This window comes from Oreochromis aureus, linkage group 5 (assembly GCF_013358895.1).
Source record: "Oreochromis aureus strain Israel breed Guangdong linkage group 5, ZZ_aureus, whole genome shotgun sequence".
In the NCBI taxonomy this organism is placed as follows: Eukaryota; Metazoa; Chordata; class Actinopteri; order Cichliformes; family Cichlidae; genus Oreochromis; species Oreochromis aureus.
Genome location: NC_052946.1, coordinates 12670976 through 12698459, shown reverse-complemented (window position 1 = coordinate 12698459; position 27484 = coordinate 12670976). Strand labels below are relative to the sequence as shown.

Here is a 27484-nt window from a genome sequence, read left to right as displayed (position 1 = left end):
GGTTTTTTTTTGCTGGTTTGAGGAGAGACTTTCTCTTGGCAGTTGTTCCTAACAAGCCATGCATGTTATCCCATATTACATTTGATGTTGAAATTTCCAAATACTTCTACAATTACTTATAACTTATAACTTTAATAATACTGTTTGTTTAGAGAAAGTTTTAACATATTTAAATGACGCCTTCTCTGTGCGGTTAATAAATGGTGAAATAAAAAATGTCATATAGGATTTTACAAGTCAGCAAGTGCAAAAAAAAAAAGAGGGCGCTTGGTCACTCTGCTATAGTGTTACTCCTTTTCTGTATGTGAAGGCTGTAATGTAATGGTTGTACAAAGGTCTGTTTCAACCTTAATTGAATCAAGAACTGGTTCTTGTAAAAAATTGGTTCCCAGTAGTCCAGTTCCTTGGAATTGTTAGTCTGCCTGCCTATCAATCCTGCTTATTGGTTCTTGCACTCATGCTACAATCAGCTGATTTCAGTTTGCATGTCAGAGTAGGAAAATAGCAATGCAGTTTAATGGATGTGGACATTTATTTTTATTGCACAAAAGGATGAGATAAACAGTAAAGTGGAAAACTGCATCCAGGACAGAGACAACCGCATTGTGCTGCTAACACAACTTTGGTTCTTTGCAAGCATCCACAAAGAGAGCATGCTAATGCTAAACTAGCCAAGAACCCAGGGTGAAAGTGTGGGCAATTTTTCAGATTTATATTGTTAGATGATGATTATGAATGTGTTTCAGCTATTTTACAGAGTAACATGAAAGTAAAGTAACTAGTAGTATAATGAATTTCTTTTTCCTGGGAATAATTAAGTAATTACTGCATTACTTTTAAGTAGTGTTCTTAAAAGTGGTGTGAGACTCCGTTGCTGTCTTTGTTTAACTAGAGTCCATTGTTCCAAGTAATAATTCTGTGATCACACACTCTGCAGTGAAATAGCAAGCCTCCATGAAAGCCCGTAGCATTAGCTTGCTATATCAAACAGATCTTAACTACAAGAATAAAGTACACATGGGAGACTTCATTCCTCTTGTTCAGATTTTTTTGATTTCCTATGGTGAGAATATTAGCCAATCAGATCCAACGATTCCCTAATCGCAAGGACAGAACCCTTGAGGCAGAGTGTGCGTGTGTGTGTGTGTGTGTTTAGCTATGTGGATGTGGGTGAGAGAAGAAGAGGGAGAAAGAGACAGTGGAGGGAGAAAATGAAAGGGGAAGGGACGATAGGAGAGATGTTGTAAAATTAGCCACGCTGTCAGAGCAGTTTGCACTTGGCTTTAAAGGAATTGTCATCAGTGTAGCGACTCAGCGAAGTCCCCCTTGCTCTCGATCATCTTGCCTGCAGTGGGACTCGGGCTTTCTCCCTCTCTTTTCCCTCTCTCTGCTTTGGCAAACTCATTAATGACAAACTGCTCCAGCTTCTCATGGACGTGAACAAAATGGCATTCAGACAGCCGAAGGAAATCACATAAAGTCACCTGCATGCACACGTATGAAAGAAAACTCGCATGAATGATGCCCTGGTTTGTGCCTGGTTATCTCAGATTACATAATGTCCACAATCTCTAAACAGTGAGTCACGTTTCCAGTGGATAAGTGATGTGACTTTATTTTGTGGGACTACAGCTTCTGAACAATTATTCCAAAGTCTGGGAGATATAAAGTGGACCTGCAAACAGTTGTATTTGTTTGCTTTGTTTTGTTTGTTTCAGGACATTATAGTTTTTCATTTCTCCCCAAGGGTTAGACCATGAGATTTTATCTACTGTGCTGGCACACTTAATATTGGTCTAACCCTATAGACAGCTGGGACAGACTCCAGTCCCCCAATGACCCTGAACTGTATCAGCACTTAAGAAAATGGATGGCATGGAGTTAAAATCAAGCTAGACCTAGAAAAAAAAATGCCTATTGCACAAGACATCCAGGTGCTAACTACCAGCATTTCAAAGCCAAGCAGCAACCTCCATGTGTGACAAATAAAACCAATACAGAAGTGCCAAAAACTGCAGTTCCTCTACTGGCCACTTGACGCTGGCAGGAAAAAAAGGCATTAAAAAGTATGTTTACAGTCTAGTTCAAAAAAATAGCTCTCCGGGTCTCCATGGATTTCCCTTCATAACAATGCTACAGTGTATAATCTCTTTATTTTTTTAATTTCAGAGTGATGCAGGTGACACTTAAAGTTAGGGAAGTGAGTGCTTTGCTTGACTTGACAAATGCACTGACGCAGGGAGCTATAGACAATTGCTGTCTGCTCACTGCCAGTATTTCAGCTAAAGTGAAACATTTTAACAGTGTTTGTGCCATTGGTGTCTTTAAAAGCAGTAACAGGAAAATAAGGCTACGTTCACACGGCAGGTCTTAATGCTCAATTCCGATTTTTCGATTAAATCCGATTTTTTTTTTGTCTGCTTGTTCACACTACAAATAAAATGTGACAGCAAACGCGCTCTAGTGTGAGCCGTTCACGGCCCTCAAAGCGGCCCGCATGCGCAAAAGAAGACGTCACACACAACGCGCTCTGTTTAGACCCAGACCAAACAGTATTGTTTGACTGATGGCCCTTAATATAAAGACTTGTTTCGGACTTTACGTTTCCCAATTTTGCTTTAAGTTATAAAGTTATTTTGTTATTTAAATATGGCCTAATAATTATCCTTATTGCTGTTTTAGAGAGGAGCGGTGCTTCAAAGGATAGCTGCAGATTTCTGTCAGAATCTGCAGGTTATACAGTACATATAAACTTCACGTTTCTCCAACGTTGTCTTCCCAACAGTTTCACTAACATCTACACAGGGTGGCCAGGAGGCGTTCACGATGTCTTCTCGGGCGCTTCTCACGCGCTGTCTTGTGTCAGTGACGTAAATAACGGATTTAATGCGACATGACCATTCAAACAGCAATCGCTTTCGAAAACATCAGATATGTATCGGATTCGATACCACATATGAAAGTGACCAAGATCGGATTTGAAAATATCGGATTTGTGCTGTTCAAACTGTCAGAAAAGTCGGATTTGATGCGCTTTCGCCTGCAGTGTGAACGTAGCCTAAGTGCAGCACAAATAAATGCGCTGTTATGTTGTTTAGCTCATCAAAGGCATGGCTGGTATTTTGTCTCTTACTTAGCAATAATTAGCAGATATTTGTATCTGTGCTGGGCTTCAGTTTATAAATGCAGCGGGGTAACCACAATGCTCATAGTAGATGGTAGCTTGAGTAACTGAAAACTTCACATCACTTTAAGAACTGTTGCACCTGGTGTAGAAATTAATATTGTTATTAGTATTATTACTAGTATTATTATTATTATTATTATTATTATTATTATTATTATTATTATCATCATTATTATTATTAATGTGTACCTTTTAATTATGTCAGGTTTGTCAGTGAATAATACTATTGAATACATGCACTTTTCTTGGCGTTTTGTTGTTTGTCTGTATTCCTAGGTCAATTAATTTCATGAACTGTGGATGATTTGTCCCATAAAAGTTTAAAATGACTTTACCTAGAGAGCTTTTTTTTTTTTTTTCAGCTTCTAGCTCATTTATTTAGGAAAAATGTCTTTCAGTTTGTTCACTGCCCTTGCTGTAATTTATTCCCATTAATGCGCGATTAACGGAAATTCATACATCGAGAGGAATTTGCAAAAATATCGATAAACTTCCAGCCAATGACAAAAACAAAGGAAACGCTCCTCTTTCCGGGGGCCAATCCCTGCTTGTCTCCATGGCAAAAGGAAAAGAAAAATCCTCGATTGTGGGTCGGCTTTTTCCGGTCGGACTCGGAATCAGAGCTTAGAGCGCCTCACTGTTATCGCCACAGACACATCAATCGGGTCCTGGTTCTCGGTTGTTCATATACTCACTCTAGTAAAACAACAAAAAGACCCCAAAGTACTCTGCTTTTGAAATGGACACCGCCAACCAGGTGAGTAAATTAAAGCCACAGGAATGTGTTTGACTGCCTCTCAGCTGATCAGTGTGTGTTTAATTGATGATGGAAATTGGAATCTTTTTATTCTCCCGCCTTGTCTTTGCCCAGCTCGCTTCTGCGGGGACGTTTCAAGTGCTGAAATTACCTCTGGGATTTATCCGTGTTTTGGAATGGGTGAGTTGGATCCAATTTTTTTTTTTTTTTTTTTTTTTTTTTTTTTTTTTTTTTTTGCACTGTTTACATTAACCCCATTTTGGCCATTTCAATTAAAAAACATGATCAGTTACATAATGTAGGGTTTGTGAGCTTTATCGCTAAAGCCCACATTTTTCTACACTCAGTAAACATCTGGTTGTGAAGAAATTCCTGCATCTGTGAGACGGAACTTAAACTTCGCATTTGTTAAGTGTTCTTGTGTGAATGGTGCTGCTTTTCGTGTGTCCCACACCTTACCCGCAATCTACTCTGCTATGATGCTTTCCACTGTGACTAAAAGGCTTAAGTTTATGTGAGGATTTATAGCTCCGTGAGAACTACATGCCAGGGGAAACCACTATCTTTTCAATTATGCCTACTTGGTGCCAGCCCTGTGCATTTTGCGCTAGTCCCTGCAAAAAAACAACCAACCAAACAAACAAAAAATGCCCCATTTTACCCAAAGTGAGATGATATAACAGAAATCCACAATACCAATGGGGTGTCCTAGCTCTGACTGAATTAAAGCCTTACTACCCTTTTCTGTCTAGGCGCTGGTTGTAGCGTCTTTTATTTGTTGTACAGTGCAGTGAAGCCTAGAGCCACAAAGAAAGAAAGGAGGAAAAAAAAAGGATTAAGTGAATTTCTTTGATGTGAGTTTGGAGAAATTACTGTAGCCATAAGGGTATTCAGCTTTTGCTCAGATAGGATATATGTGTGTGGAAGCTTGTCTTTCTCAATTTTGCAAATGCCATCAAACGTGCAGAGTCCTCAAGCAGCAGTCTTCACTCTAGAAAAAAATAAACTAAAAGCTGTTTTTCTTTTGCATGCAAATAAAGTAAACTCACTTTCAAGAGACACTTAAGCTGAGATAACACAGATGTCTGTCAGTGAGGTGAGTTTTCAAGTGCATCCCTTTCGGCTTTTTGTAGTGACCTAACTGTGATATTTGGGGGCCAGAGCCAAAGCACCATCTGTATGATGAAGATAGCACACTGTCATAGTTCCCTGTGTGGGTCTTTGTGTTACTCTTTGTGTGTGTGGGTGTCTGTGTGTGAAGGAATCACGTGTTGTTTTGTGAGCATGACTGCACACATTTTTGTTGCATCCATACATGCTGACATATTGATCCACTGGCTACCTGGTTATGTTTGCTTAGATGTATTAACCATGATCTTACGCAAGCCACAATAAATCTTTACATTTCACACACACACATACACCCTATGACAACATTATAAAAGTGACCTTTTCTCTCCTGCACCTTTTTTTCTCTTTAGCTGAGCTCTCACATGCTCAGCTCAAGAGAGAAGGGCAGTTTTTCCAGTGTTTTTGTTGGCCAGTGGTCTCATAAACATGCAAACAATTCAAATTATGACCCGAGTATTCTGATTTATTCTGCAGCACCTACAGTTCACCATCAGGTCTTATTCCCATAGTAATTTTTTTTAAAATTTTCATCGTACTGCAGGGCATCCTTATAAATGTGTAAAGATCTTGCCATCCTTTTGCAACTACTTAGAGAAAGTCTTAATATAAAAAAAAGCCACCACATCATGGTAACCAAAAAAATATAAGTATTGTTTAATTAAGTGTATTTATTCTCATATTTTTTTAAGAAAATAGTGAATATATTTGTAAAATATGTAAACTAGTATATGCAACTAGTAGCGATTTATCTGAGGTCCCAGTTGGATGTAAGAAGTGAGAAGCCTGCAGGGACTGTTTCCCACTGTCGCCCACCAAGTGACTTCCAGCTGAGACATGATGCTGCTCAGAATCACTGGATTATACAGGCATAAACAATGGGAGGAGTATTATCACATGGAAATAAATAAATAGTGCATTGTGGATGCCTTTCAACCTCTCAGTGTGCTGATATCACACTACAGTATGTTATTTTAGCTGACCAGCACATTTTTGTTATGGTGTTGCTACTTGGTCATGCTTGGCATTTGTAACAGCAACCGCTAAGGCAGCTGTGCAGTGGAAATGAAGCCATTTATATGTTTGCACAGACAAATGCACATCCTTAACGTGTTTGTTCAATATTTCCATGTCTTTGCAAATCACTGTAATGTTCACCAGGCATAGAATTTGAGCAGTTAACCAAGATTTTTTTGTGTGTGTACACCTGTAACCAAAGTACTTAAAGTCTTACTTTCAACAGCTGTAATGTTAAAGTCATGTAAAGGCAGTGACTATGGCCACAGTACTGTGGGTGTGTTTGAGTGACTGAAAGCATTTGCTAAGGTTAGGGACGTAGTAACACTGAGGCTCACTTTAAGTGCAGGTCTGAGATGGGAAGTAAATTCTGGTTTTCCACATATGATAATGCACCCCGTTAGATGCACCATTGTCCAGTATGCATGAAATTCCTGGATGCTGAGCTGTTTTTCCCCTCAGGTTGAAGCATGGAAGCATTTGCAAAACCACAAGAATATTGGCAACCGCAGTACTTTTCTGTGTTTATGATAATCATGCGTCATCATCTAAAAGCTTCCTTTAAATTTCTTCCCACGCTATTTATGATACCAGCAGGAATTCATGTGCGTCACTTTGATTTGTTTACATATCCCAAGGCACTGAAGCCATTCTGTTGGGCAGAAATTGACATTTACTTCGCGAATGATAAACCTTTGACAAATAGAGGGTTGTATAAAGGATAAGTTAACCTTAGTTGTAGGAGACTCGTAGGTTTCCCATATTATTAGTCTGTGCTGGATCTACACAAGATTAAGCATTTATAATCAGTCATGTCTTCAGGAGATTCTGGAGGATGGTTTTACCGCTCTGTGTGCGTGTGTGCATGCAGGCTCTTGGCCCGTTTGGCACACTGTCAGTGGCTGGCATATTCTGCTCCAAACAGCTGTAAGGTCCCCTCCTCTCCACCGTGGACCAACTCATGCAGAAGCTGTCCTTTGAGATGTGCCCAAACTCTTCACTGTGTGCGTCTTCATGCTTATGTGTATGCATTTGAGGGAGAGACGAGAGGATGCCAAGAGAGAGCGAAATTGTACAGTTGCTTGAGCACATGATGTAAATGGAAAATGTGCGTTTTGCAATGCACTCAAGCGTCAACGGGCTGTTGTGCCATTGAAAACAGAGCAGTTTTACCAGTATTCTGTTGACTCATTGGTTTCCTTTACTGTAGAAAAAACAAAACTCATGCTGAGTGACAAAGACTTAGCCTGTAACATGATTCTAATTTATTAGGAAGGATTGTCCTCTCATCCAAAAACATTGACTGACCCACTGTTCTATGATGCCATCATTAGTACCTTACAGTAAGGCAGTTTAGTTTGCCTCAAGTGGTCAGTGCATAGTGTGTATGTGTATGTGTGTGTGTGTGCAGGAAGAGAACAATTCAATTCAATTCAATTTTATTTATATAGCGCCAAATCACAACAACAGTTGACTCAAGGCGCTTTTAATTTTTTTTTGTTACAGTTGGCTCAACACTCCACCACTGTCAAGTACTTTATTCACAATAAGGTCATTTTCTTCTTTAAAAAATCATTTTTAATATACAACACAATTTTTGACAAGACAATTCCGTTTACATCTAAATTTGAGCTCTTGAATCCCAGCTTCTCTCATAACCAAAGCAAGCATGATGACAAAGAGAGGAAGTGAAAAGTACACAACAGAGTACCTTCAGAATAAAACAGTAAAAGCTAAAACCTGTGCTGAAAAAAGTGGACAACACAAAAAGAGGAAGTTAAAAAAAAAAGGAAACAGATAGAGAAAAAATAAGAAATAGGTGCATGTGGAATCAGTGTTTGTTAAAAAATAAAATACAGCACATAAAATTCTAGAAAAAAGTGGGCACGATTTTCAAGCTCCTGTGGAGTGCTGTGCTCTAATGCAGATGGTGATACTGCATGAGAGCTTGCATTGAATAATTCTTTTGCAAAGGGTTAAAACACATATTTAGACCCTTTAATTAACTAAAAGTCATTATCCTACTTATGTAATTTGATAGTAATAAGCACTGATAATTAAGACACATATACATCACATTGGGTCAAAACTATTGATTCCTTTGTCAGAGCTGGAGATGAATTTAATTACTTGCATATTTCCGAGTATCTTTATGTAAAAAAAATACAGCATAGTAGAAGACTGACAAATAACAGGTTGCTTAAGGTAAAAATACTGTAAGTGATAATTAGTAAATAATGCATTTGTTTTACAGCAAGAATATAGAAGTTTAGAGCAGTAACAGAAATACTTAAATACATGCATTACATTGCACTCACTAAAGTGTTTGGGTAAATACAACAGGTTGCATCCACCTGGTCCACTGTAGCCCTGTAGCATTAGTGTTGAGATCACCAGGCAATGCAATCATATTTTGGGGGTCAACAGTACCACCCTGATTTATCCTTTGGACCAACCCAGTATCACAGTAAAATGTGTAATAGACAGGTCCACTTTGTCCATTTAACACTTCATACACTCCATATTAGCCACCTAGCTTAATCATTTTTGCCTATTAAGGACCCTGGAATATACTTCTTACCTTTCTTGCTCACTACCGACTTCTCACCTTTAAATATATTATCTCCCCTGCTGGGAATGCAACTTCAGCATGTATGTCCATTTCACGCTTTGCCTCATTAAAACGTGAAATGGACACACATGCAGAAATGGTGGCACGGCGTGTCTGTTACATGTTTTGCAATGAAATTGTGTTGTTTGGACACACCCTGTACAACAGAAACCATGACAACATGTAAATAAAGTAGTGGTACTAAAAGGAGGGGAAGTATTCTACAGCAGATGGATTGTAGATAAACAGTACAATATTCATCTGAAACCAACCAACATAAATATTAATTGTTGAACTGTCAAAAAGCTGAATTTGGCTATAAGAGACAATGTTGACTTGAGTGCAGTGTAACAAAGGATAACATACCACAGTCTGGGGGCTTGATTGTTCATACTAACATTCAACACCAAATACCAAGCAAAAGCAAGTTTTGACGTTTGTTTAATTGTTAATGCCAGTTCTTGGTTTGTTTCAGCACTGCAGCTGAAAAGCCAAAACCACCATGGTGGAAATAGAGGTCATTACGTATAATTACGTTTTAAATGGAAATTTGCTAACTTACAGGCCAATTTACCAGAGATATAATTGGTTCCCAGAGTCTGAGCTGTCATGTATATACAGTGTGCTGGCCATTGTAAGAATTCTCATCTTTAGATGATGCCAACTGAACACTTGAGATTAGCTAGGATTTATGTTGTAATGCAAATCCCCATATGAGTAAAAGCATGTGAGACTAAACAGAGTTGGGACAAAATTAGATGCATCTCACATTTCAGTATCTCTCTTTTTCTCTAATCGTTCATTCTTCGTTGACCTGTCACATCAGTAATATGTCACAGGGAAGGCCTTGACAGACAGTTGTACAATCCTTAGGACAAACATTTTTGCAGGGTCATAAGTACTCTCACACACTGTGTCTGTAATTTCAGAGAGCATTACAACGACTCAAAGAATGTTATGGAGACTCAACGTTTTCACATTACAATGAAATACAACCAAATAATTTACATTGTAAGGACGTGAGAGTATGTTTCCACAATGTTACTGCTAAAAAGATCGATGTCCTCACAACATGAGTAATAGTCCCCCCCCCCGACACACACACACACATACATACCGTAAAGGAAAATAAATGAATGGGAGATGGAGTGAGATTGGTGACAGCTGCTGATAGTTATCACTAGAGACTTGCCAGGTCAAAGATCTGTTTTTCAGCACTAAAAAACTCAGTTGCTTTTGACAAGGGGACACAAGGCTAAGAGAAAAACTGTGTCCACTTGGATTAAGATGTATAATATAGTAGTAAGAAATGTATTTCACTATCCAGTCAATTGTTAAAAGACAATAAGGTAATGAGGTAAACTTTAGCAATAATGTCTCAATTAAATATCAGCAGATGGAGTGTCTGTCTGACAATTGTTTAGTGGAAGTCATTTCTTGGGCACAGGAACACTACTGAAAACCACTGTTAAAATGGTTTGTCAGTGTAATCAGAAATGCAAGTTAAAACAGGAAGACTGTTCTGTAATCTGACCAATCAAAATTTGTTAAATCATGGATGCAACATCCTCGTGGTTAAAGAGGTTTTAGAGATTTTAGAGTAACACTCTGCCATCCAGGCAATCTCTTTCTTTGGGAGATATTTGCTGCTGTTTGGCTGTTGTGCTAAATCAGTCTGCCCAAAGTCCAGACCACTAATTCAGTTGATTACCAGAAATACATATTTGTCTTTTTCTTGCTATATGCATGGAAAACTCAGTGGTTCCACACAGATAATTTTATAAGCTGATGACCAACATTAGCCCATAACAGCCACAGTGTGGTTAAATGTGAAAGTTTGTAGGCCAGATTTTGCCTGAGGACTTAAAGGTAAGACAGGCCTGACATTTTCATTGGAGTAGATTTGCTGTTTGGTAACAGTAAATCTTGAAGCTAAAACTCGATTGCTCTTTTGTTGGGTCTGTGTACTCTCTGGAGAAGTGAAATGAGTGAAAATTTCTTAACTCACGTTGTTTTTTTTGTGTGTTGATATGTTGACATAAGATTGGCACCAGTAGCATTAAGTAGTTATGCAAAAATAGTTTTTTTTTAAAAAAGTTGTTTTTATTTTCTTTTTTTTTTATGTTGGTCAGTGAAGATATACCTGAGCATCTGATTTCAATTAGGAGAGATCATTTGAAAGAATTGAACATGATTTAGTAATGTACAGAATTTAGATAGATATATTTGGCAGCCAGACTCCGGTGGCCTGTCTCGGTGGAACAGGCCCCCAGTGGTGATAGGGATTAAAGCAGGACCCCATCAGGGTATCTATAGAAAATGATTTGTTTTGCTTTTTACTTTGGGAAATAAAACTATAAATCTCATCTTTAGTTTTGAAACATCTTCTGTCAAACTCAATATTAAACAGATTTCATAGCGAAAAGGTTTAACCTGAATATTTCATGTGCCGATACATCTACATAGAACAAAACAAGAATAAGAAAAAAAACTGTTTTGAAGGTACAACGTATGATTATATCTGAAAGACATTGTAATTATGAGGTGATCTTAATTAAAGGTCATTGGGTTGTAAGATTTGGGGAGCTTTTAGATGTGATGTGGCCTTTTCTGACCCATCAGGTCAGAGCTGGACGGCTGTACACTTTAACCCTGTGAAGGTGGTCTGCCATCTGTGACTCAGACAGGAAAAGGTTAACCTGTCGTCTCCTGTAGCCAGACATGCCTGTTCAAATATGACTCCCCCCCCTACACACACACACACACACACACAGTGCATGTAAGATCACAGGTACTGAGACAGTATGTATACGAATACAAATGTCACAAAGCCACTTTGTATTATATAGACTAACTTCAGCCTCTCTAAGATGCTCTGTTTTTCCTTCCCTTGTAATTAGTGACCTCATGACAATAAACAAAGTGGTACAACCAAGTTTTTTTTTCAGCATTGCTTGTCTTTTTAATGCTGTTGCCAGAAGCCAAAATTAGCATATAATTGAAAAATAATAGTATGACATTTCACAGTTTTTGATTTGTTGTCTAGTTTTTAATCTGACATATTAATTTAAGACTTCCAAGCCACTGCTTTAATTAACATTTTACTTAGAGTACCAGTGTTCTTTTAAACAGTGCAGTATGCCAAACCATAAACTACTGAACTACACCTAATTCTGTCTTCCTCCTCTGTTTTCCTGATACCTGATCCACCATCTTTTTTAGCACTGATCTTCACCTGTAACCTACATTTGTAGGTTGTTATAGCTGAATCTTCTGGCCACCTTCATAATCTATCCTTTGACCATGTTCGACCTGAAGACCACTGCCACAGGTGCACTGAGGTGCTGTTTGTTTCATAAATTTAGACTGAAATTGAGCTTGGGTTTCTAGAGACTCACCAATTTTATCAGCAGGCTTATATTAGCTGTTTTCCAATCTGTTATTATTTGTATTTATAACAACTGATAACTGAAAATGCAAAAAGACAAGAGAAACACCCTGTTATAAGTGATGACTTCCTGATATCTGAGAATATTGGATTTTTAAATCACCAATGATCAATATCTTTCAAAAAATCTTATATGGGTCTAACGCTGCATGTTACTCTGTTTGTTGTTGGGAGGGAGGGCATCTTGGTTAGTGTTGTCCTAACCCCTCAGAAGGGAATAACGTTAACAAAGAAGCTGCCGTTACAGTTGTTAGGAGCTAAGTACATGTGTTAAGGCTGGACAATATGACCTCAAATCCAAATCATGATGAATTAAACTTACATTTTTTATACACCCACATACACATATAAATATATATTCTTCTTGCCCTAATAGGTCACAAGGTTTGCACTGATTGGTGGTATGACCCTTATTTCCCCCAACAAGCTTTTCACTGTGCCATGAAGTCTGGCCATTGAAAACATCTCTGCCTTGTAATGTAATTGGATACTTTGAAGAAGTCAGTTTCATAAGGTCGTAATCCCTGGTCCTACTAATTTTAATCATATAGGGCTACCATAACATTTAAAGACAGAATCAAACTGTGGGTTTATGATACATTTTCATTCTGGCAACCCCATCTTCAAAGGGACAGTGTCGCCCTAGGACACGGCACCAGGTTCCAGTTGATCACGTGACTGAGTAGCCATGGAGAGACACGAAGAACACCACGAAGAGACATTGTTAAAAAAAATAAATTGAAATTTTCTTGTGGTCAGTCAAGCTTACAGAGCGGGAGAGGAGAGAGATAAAAAGAAAGATGAATCTGGGTGGATCTGTGGTTGGCACAAAGCACTCGCTGTGCAGGAGGGGGATTGGCCACTGCTAAATGAGCTACTGATTTTGTTCTGTGGTGCTGCTATTGAAGATCAGACAGTGATTCACTGACGGGTTGCAGTCTTTGCTTCTTAGTGTGACCTGATCTTTAGTAAGTGAAGAAAAGTGGGTCTTTTTTGTAATGCAGTGGTGAAAATCACAATAAATGAAGTATAGTCACGTGTGTTTCTGCAGGTAGAAAAAAGCCAGTGGAGGTAAAAACCATTGACTCTCATGTATGTATGTAATGTGATACAAAACATTCAGCTGTGCTCTGCAGCATTTATAGTGCTCAAGTCACACATCAGTGCCATCAACCGAAAAGTCTTATTAGAGAGAGAGAGTCTTTGTTGCAAATTAAAAACAAATAAATCAGAAAAACTAGATTTATATTACATTTTTGTACTGGAATGTCATTTTGCCATCATCAAGTGTTGTGTAAAAGTTCACATATGTGTCTGTCTGCTTCCTCAAATGTGCTTCTATTTCTGTTACATGTTTGTAATTTTGGTTTGTACTTAACTAGCTGCCATAAAATTGCTCATGTTTGCACACTGGCAAGCTGCAGTACTGAGAGCAAGTGAAAGTGTGTGTGTTTGTGTTGGTGTGTGCGTAGACGCGAACCAATGCTTCTGCCTGACTGGAGAGAGTGAGATATTTTTACTCTGTGTTAACATACATACACATTGCATGCTCACATCTAGACCCATCTAGGCAAACACTCTGACACACATGCGCATGGAGCGATTATGCTAATTTGGAGTCGCATGTGGAGCCATGCACATGCAGACATGGAGTTCTAAATAACTGGGAACACTGTATAAATACACAAGCATAGAAAACAGATGAGAAAGTCAGACCTGTGGATAGATTTGGAGACTTCCTGATTGTCTGGGACATTCTGGAACAGGTTACACAATGTAATTGGTGTTTCAGCTCTTGGATCTAAAAAAATTTTGCTGCCATCTCTTCAAATGGTCTTTGATCCAGTACATTTTTCCAACTATATTTAAACGAAAAACCATTAGCTACAATAGCTGAACTAGCTTTTGTACTAGCTAGCTGAACTATAGCTGAACTAGCTATTGTAGCTAACGCCATTGGGAATAACTTTCAAGGAAACTTGTCACATAAGCAACAGATGGCTATTCATTTGCACATGCTGTTTTGTTTACATGGATGAGGCTTACTTTGGTTTGACTCAAAAATAAGCAAATGATATTATTAGTGAGAAGTATAACTTTCATTTGAAAGTGTTATATTTGTCCCAGTTAATTCAATTCAATTCAATTCAATTTTATTTATATAGCGCCAAATCACAACAAAAGTTGCCTCAAGGCGCTTTATATTGTACAGTAGATGCAGAGAAAAACCCAACAATCATATGACCCCCTATGAGCAAGCACTTTGGCGACAGTGGGAAGGAAAAACTCCCTTTTAACAGGAAGAAACCTCCGGCAGAACCAGGCTCAGGGAGGGGCGGGGTGATCTGCTGCGACCGGTTGAGGTGAGAGAAGGAAAACAGGATGAAAGACATGCTGTGGAAGAGAGACAGAGATTAATAACAAGTATGATTCGATGCAGAGAGGTCTATTAACACATAGTGAGTGAGAAAGGTGACTCAAAAGGAAAAACTCAATGCATCATGGGAATCCCCGGCAGCCTACGTCTATTGCAGCATAACTAAGTCCAGCCCTAACTATATGCTTTAGCAAAAAGGAAAGTTTTAAGCCTAATCTTGAAAGTAGAGATAGTGTCTGTCTCCCAAACTGGAAGCTGGTTCCAGAGAAGAGGGGCCTGAAAAATGAAGGCTCTGCCTCCCATTCTACTTTTAAATACTCTATGAACAACAAGTAGGCCTGCAGAGCGAAGTGCTCTAATAGGGTGATATGGTACTACAAGGTCATTAAGATAAGATGGGGCCTGATTATTTAAGACCTTGTATGTGAGGAGCAGGATTTTGAATTCAATTCTGGATTTAACAGGAAGCCAATGAAGGGAAGCCAAAACAGGAGAAATATGCTCTCTCTTTCTAGTCCCTGTCAGTACTCTTGCTGCAGCATTTTGGATTAACTGAAGGTTTTTCAGCGAGTTTTTAGGACATCCTGATAATAATGAATTACAGTAGTCCAGCCTGGAAGTAATAAATCCATGAACTAGTTTTTCAGTGTCACTCTGAGACAGGATATTTCTAACTTTAGAGATGTTGCGCAAATGGAAGAAAGCAGTCTTACATATTTGTTTAATATGTGCGTTGAAGGACATGTCCTGGTCAAAAATGTTACATTTCTATGATTGAAATAAAAACTACAATACTGTAAAATGGTCTTGAGCCACCCCTCATGTTCTTTACATTTTTCTAGGAAAATGAGAAATAGGTAGTAATTTAATTAAATATAAATAGACCTGCACAGAAATTGTACATAAGGCAAACGTGCTAAGTAGTGGGAAAGTCGATATTTGGTTTGACCACCTTTGCTCTTCAACACAACCTGAAATCTTTCTTCTTATTTCTTAAAGTAGTCTTCAGGAATAGTTCTGCAGGCTTCTTGAAGAACATTCAAAGCTCTTCTTTGGATGTTGACTGCCTTTTGTTTGGTGCTCTGTCAACATAATCTAACACTTCAATAATGTTGAGGTCTGGGCTCTGGGGACGCTTATCCATGATGGAAAGTATTCCATTTCATTGCAAATCACATGCTTTCCAGAAGGTGTATCATGTTGGATTAAAATTGGACTTCTGTTATTATAATTCCATCAATTTTGATAAGATTTCCAACACCACTGGCTGAAATGCAGCCTCCACTGTGTTTCACAGATGGCTGTAGACACTCACTGTTGTATCTGTCTCCTGGCATCCTCTGTACATGGTTACAGTGATCTGAACCAAAAAACTCCCTGTTTCCTTTTCTTTTCGACAGCCACCCTTCAACTAAGACTATTTCTGTAAATGGAGGGCCAGATGCATTTTTCAGGTTCTGTCAGGTCTTTGGTGGACTATTTTTTTCTTAAGGACATGGCTTCCAGATATTGTTCTTCTGTTGTAGATAGGGTTTTTTTTTAGACCTGCCACTTCCAGTGGTACAGTTTTCTCAATTTTTAAGTGACTTTACAAAGGAAAAAAGCATTCCTCTATAAACGGTCAGGTACAGCACTGGACTAAAAATGAGTGGAAAAGGCCCCCAAAGAAAGATTTTGAAAGACCTTAAGAAATCTTAGAGGAGCAGCGGTCCCCAACCTCCCAACCCACCAACCCACTGGTCCGTGAGTCATTTGGTACTGGGCCATGAGAGTTGAGGCTCACGTGTGAAATTTATGGTTTTCAGGGTTTTTATCAGTTTTTATTGTTTTTATCGTTAACTCGGTTTCTCTGGGCCTTTTCCTGTGTGTTATGAATAAATCTTCTTTTTTTTGGTACCGGTACTGGTTTTATTTTGTTGTATTTATCTGCGACATCTTAAAGGCCGGTCCTTGAAAATATCGTCAGACTAAAACCGGTCCTTGGCGCAAAAAAAGTTGGGGACCGCTGTCTTAGAGAATTACTGCTCAAGACGACTTTAAAAAAAATAAAAGTCTGGCTGCTTGAAAGCAAAATTTCAAGAAATGAGTGGTGGCTTAAGACTTTTTCACTGTACTATCTTAGGACGTACCAAACTGTCCCGACTTTGAACCCAAACTCCACTGTATTTTATTTCATCATTTCATCAGCACAGATAACCAATATTAGAGATACGATACCATTTTTCAATCTGTCTTACTCTTTCTTCTTTCTCTTTTCTTCTGGGCTTCATAAAGAGTGTCCTAGATTTTTTTTCCTCGGTCAGGCAGGGAGAGGGGTGAACATTTGAGATGTTTTTCCTCCTCCTGAGGCAGCCACTTTACACTGCACCAACTCCGATTGACTTGAATGGAGCAGGTGGATTGTGTATGACTGTACGTGTTCCATCTGCGCCGAGGTTTGCGAAAATGTCAAGTGCAGCTCATCAGCGAACTCGTATTTCAGCTCATTTTTTCGATCCTCACCTCCCCCACTCAGTGTCACCTCAGTGTCACTTCCTCTGCCGCTCTTATCAGGTCCTTGTGTTGAAGCAGCTCCTCCATTTTCTCACGTGATTCTCCTCATTTTTTTCGTTTGCATCCACAGATACCATTCTTCAAAATATTATCCACCCCTGATTTCGTTGCACGTTTGGTTCATCTTTTTGCTGCTCCCTAGTTATTTTCCTCTTCTTCACAACGGAGAGTGTGTCTACTGGACAGTGGGTCGAATTGCTGGTGGTCAATCCTGAAGCCAGTGTATCAGTTTCATAATCCTCAGCCAGCCTCCGCTCCTTCACAGTGCTTGCTCACATCTCCATTTAAGCCCCCAACACCGCTCGAGCTACACTCTCAGACAAAACCCTTGCACTCTTATCCACTACCGCTCGTTTAAATCTGTAGATAATATCACAGTTGCTTTTTCTTAATTCTTATTTGAAGTGCAAATATGTCTTAACACTGGTTTGAATGCAAATTAAAATATTCACATTAGTGCTTTTCAGTACCAGCGTTGGGTAGAGGAGACGGCGGCAAACGCGGAGATGTTTAAAGGCTTTGTTTGCATTGCAGGCGGGTTTCATTCCTGCGCCCTGGCTTTTCTTTCTTCTTCTCTTTGTATCTGTCTCTCCCTTTTTGCTTTACCTCTCTCCCTTCTTCTCTCGCTCCCCTTCTCTCTATCTCTTGTTCCCTGAGGAGCCCAGCTGGGAGAGGCAGATAAACACATGGGGGCGCGGGGCTTAGCATCCACCCTACTTCCACAATGCCACGCTCTCCTGTTCAAAGGCCCCAGCCAGAAATGAGAGGGGCTAAACCCGAGCTGAAAATCACAGGCAGGGGAGGCAGCTGTAGGAGTACGTATATACACAAGCAGAGAGACAGGCAGAGAGTGATGTTTATCTGGGGCTGTCTTTAATAATTACGATGGAGCATTTACTCTGTCTGTCCCCTGGTCACTTGTTTTTTCTACTATTTGTTTACCCACATAAGCACATTCGCTACTCAGCAAGTACAATATCTGTCAACACTTTGAGTTGCATATGATTAAGCACCACATGTACATTAGGTTAAACGTGTGGTTTTTTTTGGGGGGGGGGGCATGTTTGTTTATAGGCTGGCAAATTTCAGAACAGAACAAAGCTAAAGAGAATGATGCACTGATAAACACTTCAGTGGAGGGATTTCCAAGAGAGGTTGCAGCTGTGCACCATGACAGCTAGGTAAGCAGCAGTCAGCCATCACCTGAGGCCTGAAGCTGCAAGTGGAAATTGGAGTCCCCTGTTTATCATCTGGCTGTAATCTCGGCTCACCTGAACCTGCCAAACCAAGCTGGGTCCTTTGTGACCCTGATTAGCTTGGCAAAGCAGCATCTAGTATTGTGCAATAATGTCCCTGTGAGCTCACTGTTGCCACTTAGCCTTAAAGATTAGATTATACAGCTAGGGAAACTTGGAGAATAACTTCACTTTTTTGCAAGTTCATTGAATCTATTGATGGTCTTCATCAGGGATGTCAGCAGACTAGAAATGTAGTAAATACCAATACCATTAAAATAACTAAATTCTCGACACCAAATTTGCTACCAGAAAAAGATGATCCAGTATACTTGTTATACGTAAACATGTTAACGTTTGTTGACAGGTATAAAGGTATAACATTAGATACGTTATGTTGGTGTACATTTATATCAATACATTTATATAAATGATAGTAGAAAGTTTTCTACAGTCAGTGGTTTATTTAATGTGAGCTGTTGCAAATGGAATATCATTCACACCACCGTGGCAGTGGTCGCTTTCTTAAAGAAATGTGTTTTTCAGGATAACATAACAGGGATAACACTTTGGATATTGAACTGAAAACTCAGTCAGTCAGTCAGTCAGTCATTGAACAGACCTGGATGCCACTCTTTTGTATTTCCTCGCTTGCTCTGAAAAGCACAATTTGCATTTTGCCTTCTGCAAATCAGCTATCACTTGACTCTTTTGCCTTAAACAAGCATGTCCGACACAGGGATAACAACAGAACAGACAGTCCACCAAAGGCTGCAGTGAAAAGAAGACTTTTATACACATCAGGGGGTTGGACACAGGAGCATAACTAGACACAGATGTAAACAATAAGGACAATCAGCCAGGGGCAGAAGTACACTAAAGATACCTGATTACAAAAAATGAGAACTAGCTCGACACAGGGAAACACTTTTTTAGAATTATGAACAGTAATGAGAAGGAAAAGGGACAAGAACTAAATTCAAGTACCAAATGATAAAACTAACGAGAACTCAATTACAACATGTACATAAAGAATAAAACACAGGTCGTGAATAACAATAGAAACAGAAAAACACTAGAAATGACAAACCACTTGGCAGCAGTTGTGGAGGAACTGTAGCCTTGGTAAGATACACTTCCTATAGTACATACGGTACTACCAACACTGTGACCGTTGCATTTCAGAGTTATGATATAAAAAGGTATCATAACGACTGGCTCTGGTTCTAGTTTACATTGCTGCCACTGTCAGCTGTAATGTTTCTGGACTGGAGCGTGTTAGGGACTTTTTGTAAGAAACTGCCCATTAATGAGTTCCCCCCTGTACTACGTACATTAAAGGGCTTATTCCTATTTATTTTCAAACAACCAAATTATAATAATAAAATGATGCAGTAACCCAGTGTTTGACATAACAACAGCTATAGCACAACAGCTAAATAGACAACAATGCGATCAGTGGTTTGTAGGGCTATCCACCCAATATCACGCTAGCTGTGTGCCACATGTGGACAGCATTGTCGGTGTAGCTCTTCTCTCACACTGTGTGATCTTTAACTTCCCCATATCCATATTTCATTTTCCTTTTGATTACTCATGCCACAACAGTATAAGCTTGTGTCTAACTGACTCACAGTGCACTTATGTCACTCAAAGGTTCTTGTGTTGAAGAATACCTAAACTTAAGTAGATGCTGAAATAGACCCCAAAATGGGTTTCCAGGAACTGTAGCAGTCCCCAGTTTTGCTGTGCATAACCACAGGAAGGACTTCCTCCAAGGACTATGAAAAAATTCTTTCTTAAGAAAAAGAAGGTCAAGTCTCTCTGTATCAGTTTATGATCAGTAAATGTGTTTATTCATGACTTATAAGTAAATATAACTCCACCTGTAACTGCATTCTGGTGTATAAACAGAAAATTAATGTTGAAAAAATACAAAAAGAAGAAAATAAAACTAAAAATTTTGGTTTTTTTAAAGCATTATGACACAAAAATTTAGCCTATCAAACGGTCTCAGTGCTACTCAGTTTAGTTACTTCAATTTCTAGTGGTAGAAAAAGATAAATAGCTGCTTATAAACTACAAACCAAATAAAAGAAATGAAGCTTATGGCTACATTATAAATTTGAACAATAACACAGCAGAAGCAGTGGATGAAGGGTGTGGGGTGTAAATGAAATGTAAAATAAAATTCATACAACTTTTCTAGTACTTATAGAGTTAAGGGGACTCGGAAATACTGAAAAAACAACATAAATTAAAACATTTTGACACCTTCATTTAATGTCTACAGTTATTGTATGCTGGCTTTGAGCGGCTCATATGGGAAGCACTCACTGATTTCTCATTGCATGACCCATAAATCTTTTCTTTGCAAGATGACATATATGTGCTTGGTCCCTGTTCCGTTCACGAACATGAAAGCATCCATTCAGTGTGGCATAGTCCAGCTCAGTGATCTGATAGTGCCCTCCAGAGGCTGACATTCTTTCAAACGAGCAGAGATGCTGCATAACCTCCACAGCTGCTGGCAAGCTGCATGTCCAGCTGCCTGTAATATGGGAGAGGGGAGGCTAATGCTAACCAGGCGTCAGGTCTGATTATGGTGATTATGGTTGTGAGAACTCTTGAGGCTATGAGAGCTTTATATGGACAACTGGGCTAGGGGAGGAAAGATGTTAAGGGCAGGGGAAGTGTGTGACTATGATTATGTGCTCGCTGCACGTTCATGTTTGGTGACTGTAATGAGCAGCTTGTTTTCACTTCATGTGTGTTTTATGTATTTGGACCCTTTCACAATGGAAGCGGTGTCATGTCAGCAACTTCTTTTAATCACCAGCCATGAAAGCCCCAGGCACATAGAGCAGAAACACTGAGGTACTGTAGCAAGTGGAATTTGACACAATTCAATTCAATTCAATTTTTTTTATATAGCGCCAAATCACAACAACAGTCGCTTCAAGGCGCTTTATATTGTAAGGTAGACCCTACAATAATAATTACAGAGAAAAACCCAACAATCATATGATCCCCTATGATCAAGCACTTTGGCAACAGTGGGAAGGAAAAACTCCCTTTTAACAGGAAGAAACCTCCGGCAGAACCAGGCTCAGGGAGGGGCGGGGCCATCTGCTGCGACCGGTTGGGGTGAGTGAAGGAAAACAGGATAGAAGACATGCTGTGGAAGAGAGACAGAGATTAATAACAAGTATGATTCAATGCAGAGAGGTCTATTAACACATAGTGAGTGAAAAGGGTGACTGAAAAGGAGACACCGGACATAAAAAAGGGGCCTGAAAAATGAAGGCTCTCCCTCCAATTCTACTTTTAAATACTCTAGGAACAACAAGTAAGCCTGCAGTGCGAGAGCAAAGTGTTCTAATGATATGATACCTTATATGGTACTACAAGGTCATTAAGATAAGATGGGGCCTGATTATTTAAGACCTTGTATGTGAGGAGCAGGATTTTGAATTCAATTCTGGATTTAACAGGAAGCCAATGAAGGGAAGCCAATACTGGAGAAATCTGCTCTCTCTTTCTAGTCCCTGTCAGTACTCTTGCTGCAGCATTTTGGATTAACTGAAGGCTTTTCAGGGAGTTTTTAGGACTTCCTGATAATAAAGAATTACAGTAGTCCAGCCTGGAAGTAATAAATGCATGAACTAGTTTTTCAGCGTCACTCTGAGACAGGATATTTCTAATTTTAGAGATGTTGCGCAAATGGAAGAAAGCAGTCTTACATATTTGTTTAATATGTGCATTGAAGGACATGTCTTGGTCAAAAATGACTCCAAGGTTCCTCACAGTGTTACTGGAGGCCAAGGCAATGCAATCCAGAGTAAGAATCTGGTTAGATACCATATTTCTAAGATTTTCAGGGCCGAGTACAATAACCTCAGTTTTATCTGAATTAAGAAGCAGAAAGTTAGCGGCCATCCAGGTCTTTATGTCTTTAAGACATTCCTGCAGTTTAACTAATTGGTGTGTGTTACCTGGCTTCATAGATAGATAGAGCTGCGTGTCATCAGCATAGCAGTGAAAATGTATACTATGTCTTCTGATGATACTGCCCAAGGGAAGCATGTATAATGTAAACAGAATTGGTCCTAGCACTGAACCCTGTGGAACACCATAATTAACCTCAGCGTGTGATGAGGACTCTCCATTTACATGAACAAATTGGAGTCTATTAGATAGATATGATGCAAACCACTGCAGCACAGTACCTGTAATACCTACAGCGTGCTCTAATCACTCTAATAGGATATTATGGTCGACAGTATCGAACACTGCCTGAGGTCTAGCAGGACAAGCACAGAGATGAGTCCACTGTCAGAGGCCATAAGAAGATAATTTGTAACCTTCATTAAAGCTGTTTCTGTGCTGTGATGAGCTCTGAAACCTGACTGAAACTTTTCGAGAGTATTTAGTGAAAGAAATTTGTAAGAAAGACTAGCCCCTCAAATATTCAAGATGATAAACTGTAGTATTATCCATCCATTTATTCATTTCTTTAGCCTTTTATCGATCTCATTGTACGGAAGGGACTTGAGCTGCTCCCAGCTGACATAGTGCAAGAGTTTGCCAGTTCTATGGCTTCCTAAAAGTGTCAGTATGACTTGTGGTTTAACATTTTCATTGTAAATTTTCTGTCAAGTACCACATTTACTTCTTGTTAATTCTGTATCCTTTCAAGAGGGCCCGTTCCTTGTACAAATGTTGGACATTGTGTAATATTGTCTTCCACCATCATCTAGAGAAAGGTGGAGGAAACTTACATACTTTATTTTCACCAGATAATGACTTATAACTCACAAATACTTTTTCTGCACAGAAATATAACTTTAGGTTTAGATTAGGTTAAGCAAAACATCTGGGTTTAGATTTAAAGAGAAAACTTGTTATAAGTCTGATTTTTTTCCCTCTCTATGCATGTTTTGCGACTATATATGTATAACTATATATGTATAACTCTGTCACAATTTTCTTGTGTTTCTCAGGGCATAATGCCATTCACACCTGTTCCTGTCATGCTGTTAACACAAGTGTCCAGCCAACTACTTTGTTCAGATTTTTTCTTGCGTCTTATGTCACTACCACTAAAAGATCAAAGGGCTGCCAGCACAATTATGCTGCTAATCTGTTTGCTCGACAGGACACCTGAAGAACAAAAGAAAATGATATATATGACTCATATACATATCCATAAGACAAAGTCATTTGCACTGATCAACTATTCTGTTCTTGAGAGTCACATTTCACACACAATAGCATTTCACTATAAAGGATATGTACTCAAATGCTTCCCAAACCATCTTTGAGTAGATTTTCCTTTGTCCACTTGTGTGTATGTATGTAGTTTTGTGTTTTATTTTTTCCCCAGTGACCAGTGGAATTAAAGTTAATTTGGATAATGCTTCTTCTAATCCTAATTCCCCAGATTATAAAATATGTCTAAACAGACAGCAGACCATAAAGTGATGATACAGTCTCTGGTACTTGATTGGTGTTCTGCTGCCCCCAAATGGCAAACAAATTAAAAATAAAATCCTAACAAATGTGCAATGTGGCTTTTCCCCAGCCATGATTTCAATTACTGCTGATTAGTGTTAACCTGTGTAAAGTTTAGCTGGACTTGAGTCACACAATAGCCTGCAAAGTAAAAACAACAGTAGTGTGGAGTGAGGGAATGTTGCACGTGAGTCAAACTGAGTCTCCTTCACATTGGAACTTTCTTCTATGTAAAACTGTAACTTTAAGTTTTTGGTAAATGATTATTATCGAGCTGAGAAGGAAAAAGTAAACTTTACCCAACCATCCATCCATTTTCTACTGCTTGGGGGGTTGGGCCGTGGTGGCAGCACCCTAAGTGGAGCCCAGATCTCCCTTTGTTAATGTGTTTGAAGAAAACTGATTGTTCTCTTCTCAGAGTGTCCCCTTTATATTACTTGTAGTGTCATTTTTGGATGAGCATGTGATGTTTTTTTCTTTGTGTCTCTGCAGCTCTTTTCCATCTTCGCATTTGCAACATGTGGTGGTTATACTGGGCAGCTGCGGGTTAGCGTGGACTGCATGGAGAAGGCCAGCAGCAACCTCAGCATTGGCATTGACTTTGGTTATCCTTTCAGGTGACTGGCCTTCATGTGTCTGGCAGCCTGCTAACATTTTGGGATCTAAGAGCTTTATACGAAATGTATGAACTGCTGACAGTGAAAGTTAATTGTTCATTGCTTTTTTACTTGACCCTTTGTGTGTGTGTGTGTGTGTGTGTGTGTGTGTGTGTGTGTGTGTGTGTGTGTGTGCACCAGGTTGCACCAGGTGTCCTTTGAAGCACCCATGTGTGAGGCCATGAGGAGGGAGCGTGTTTTCCTGACTGGAGACTATTCATCCTCTGCTGAGTTCTTTGTCACCATTGCAGTCTTCGCCTTCCTTTATTCCCTCATGGCTGCCATTATCTACATATTCTTTTTAAACAAGTACCGTGAAAACAGCCGAGCACCACTCATTGTGAGTACAGTCGATGAAACACTTTCTCAGTCCTTATTGGGTAGTTTATCAAGAGTACATTATGCACATAGTCTGATCCTCTATTCTTCCAGATTGATCCATTGACTCACAAACTAACTATTCACTCTCTCTCGTTTCTTCCAGGACTTTGTAGTGACAGTAGTGTTCTCCTTCTTGTGGCTGGTCAGTTCCTCCGCTTGGGCCAAGGCCCTGTCCGATGTCAAAGTGGCCACCGATCCAGATGAGGTGCAGCTCCTCATCTCTGCCTGCAAAGACCAGACCAACACATGTGGATCTTTGCACGGACCTCGCTGGTCTGGACTCAACACCTCAGTGGTAGGTGCAAAAGATGTGGAAATGCATGAAGAGATCAACTAAAAAGCTCAGTTTTCTGATCATGTTTAAACTGACGTGTGGAAACTGAAATAGTTTAATAATTGAATAGTGTGGACGACTGATGTTATGGTAGTGTATGGGAGATGTAACCAGTGAAAACAGCAGAAATTGTGGTTCAAGCTGAATGAATATGTGGGGGCAGTCAGTCAAGATTATTTGAATGTTTTGATGTTTATTGTAAATTTGTTTCTTTCACTGTCTCTTCAGGTTTTTGGGTTTCTCAACTTTGTTCTATGGGCTGGAAACATCTGGTTTGTCTTCAAGGAGACCAGCTGGCACAAGGGTGCGTCAAGATTTGCAGCTGGGGCGTCTGAGAAGCAGGGCGGCACGTTTAGCCAGCAGTCATACAACCAGGGAAGCTTTGACCAGTCAGGGAGCTACAACACCCAGGGCAATATGGGTCAGCCATCTGAGTACAGCCAGGTGGGAGGGCCCACTTCCTACCCCAGTCAAATGTAATTGTCTCTTTTCATTTTGCAAGTAGCACCTCAGCGTCTTTAAGCAGGGCAATCAGAGGTGATAGAAGAAGACGAAAGTAAAGTTTGTCTGTGCAGAATGCAAAACGGTGGTCATAAAAACCATGTCTGGCGTGTCCAAGTACACTCATTGTAGATAGTGTTGTTGGGTAAAGTTATTAGATATAGTCTTTTACTCCTTCTCTTTCAGAGGTGTTGTTTGCTGAATGCTGTATTTCTTGTAGTCTGAAACACATTAGTGACAGTTTCTCTCTCTCTTTGTGCTCAGTAATTGACATACAATGTTTTGATTGGATGTCTTTTCCAAAGTGGTTTGCATTCTGTCGTGGAAGGAAAAAGTACTCCGTGTTTGTATACTCCAAAGTTTCCAAGTGCATGATGTTTTATGTGTTCTAATACGCTTTCTGTGAAACAAAGGGGGGTGGGGGGCACATGCATTTTATCTCTGAAAGTTTACACCCTGACTGATTACTAGACGTTCATCAGTTAAGTATTACTACAAGTGTCATTTGTTTTTAATCTAATAAGAAATATATTTTGATAATGGGAATTCACATATCAATTCAGAATAAATTCAGTGACTTGTCTGTGACACAAATGCATTCCAGCTTCATTCTAACACTGGCTATTGACGATGTCAAAAAGTCTTCAAAAACTAAGGCAATAACTTCATTCTGCAAAACATACAGGGACTGTGCAAGAAAACCAAATTGTATATGCAACCATTGCAGCATGTAGTTTCTGTTCCTTTCATTTTCATTTCTTCTGCACAGGCAGCATCACATTGGCGTTTTATTTGTAAAGAGGGAGTTTGTCTCCCCTTATTGTTTGCAAGTGGCTGCTCCTGCTACAAATGCCTGGGACTGCTTCCTATGCCATCGTCAGACTGATGAGTAATTCCAGATCCAAGTTCCACCTCTCTAAAGCATGACCAGAGCATCCACACACACACTAATAAAGCCCAGCAAAAAAGCTATAGTGACAACAGAAGACTAGTGAATATTAGATTCATCTGTATATAACGGCTACTGAGCTTTAGTTTACTTTAAAAATCACAGTTCCTTTCTGCACCATAGAGGTGTGACTTCATGTATGGTAAAGTCAAAATCAAAGGATAATGTGTGGTTGCTGTTTGTTTACATTAATGAGACTTGTGCAACCCTGTTCTTTGAACTTCTAAGCATGTGGCTCGCATCAGTGTAATAAACTAGACCGAACATCCATGTACTGTATAATAATCTGGCATCCTTGATGACTGTGTACAGTTCAGGAATTCAGGAATTCATCCTAATAAAAATGTATAAATTTGTCCACAAACGACTTCTTCATCTGTTCTGATATCTTGATTTGATCTGTAACCTCTGACCCTTTTCCTTGATTTCCCAAGAACAAAGCAAGGACACACCGCTGTCTTTCTGTTTGATATAAGAAACAGTGATGTGCACTGCAAACTGAGACACAAATGTATGTGGTGTCGCTGCGTGTAGGTTTTGGAGTTTAACTAGAACAGTTATTCTTTTACTGTACCTTGTTCACTTTCTGAACTACACTGTAGAAAATAAAGCAAAGTGCAATAAACACATACATGGATTTCATCATACCACTCTGAAATTCCTAGAAAATGATTTCTGAATGTTTTGGTGTCTTCATAACGTTTACTTTAAAAAAAAAAAGTGTATTTAAATAGTTGTATGTACAGTAATAGCAATAACAGTAATGTGTCCTCATGATTTAGTGTGTTTTCCTTTGTAGCACTCAGTGGCCTAAGGTCCAAATCTTAAAAACCAAA

The 27484-nt window shown here is 39.3% G+C and overlaps 1 protein-coding gene across 2 annotated transcripts; it reads left to right on the top strand.

Moving 5' to 3' along the window:
* The first annotated feature begins 3766 nt into the window (after positions 1–3766).
* LOC116326479 (synaptoporin) lies at positions 3767–27166 on the top strand. Of its 2 annotated transcripts, XM_031747800.2 has the most exons (7): positions 3767–3944; positions 4059–4124; positions 24320–24444; positions 24625–24823; positions 24968–25159; positions 25427–25674; positions 26469–27166. In XM_031747800.2, the coding sequence occupies exons 1-7, from the start codon at positions 3927–3929 to the stop codon at positions 26590–26592; spliced, it is 972 nt and encodes a 323-aa protein (XP_031603660.2). In that variant the 5' UTR covers positions 3767–3926; the 3' UTR covers positions 26593–27166. The 2 variants fall into 2 exon arrangements, with proteins under 2 accessions (XP_031603660.2, XP_039468173.1); XM_039612239.1 differs by lacking the exons at positions 3767–3944; positions 4059–4124 and adding an exon at positions 23930–24014.
* The last annotated feature ends 318 nt before the right edge of the window (positions 27167–27484 follow it).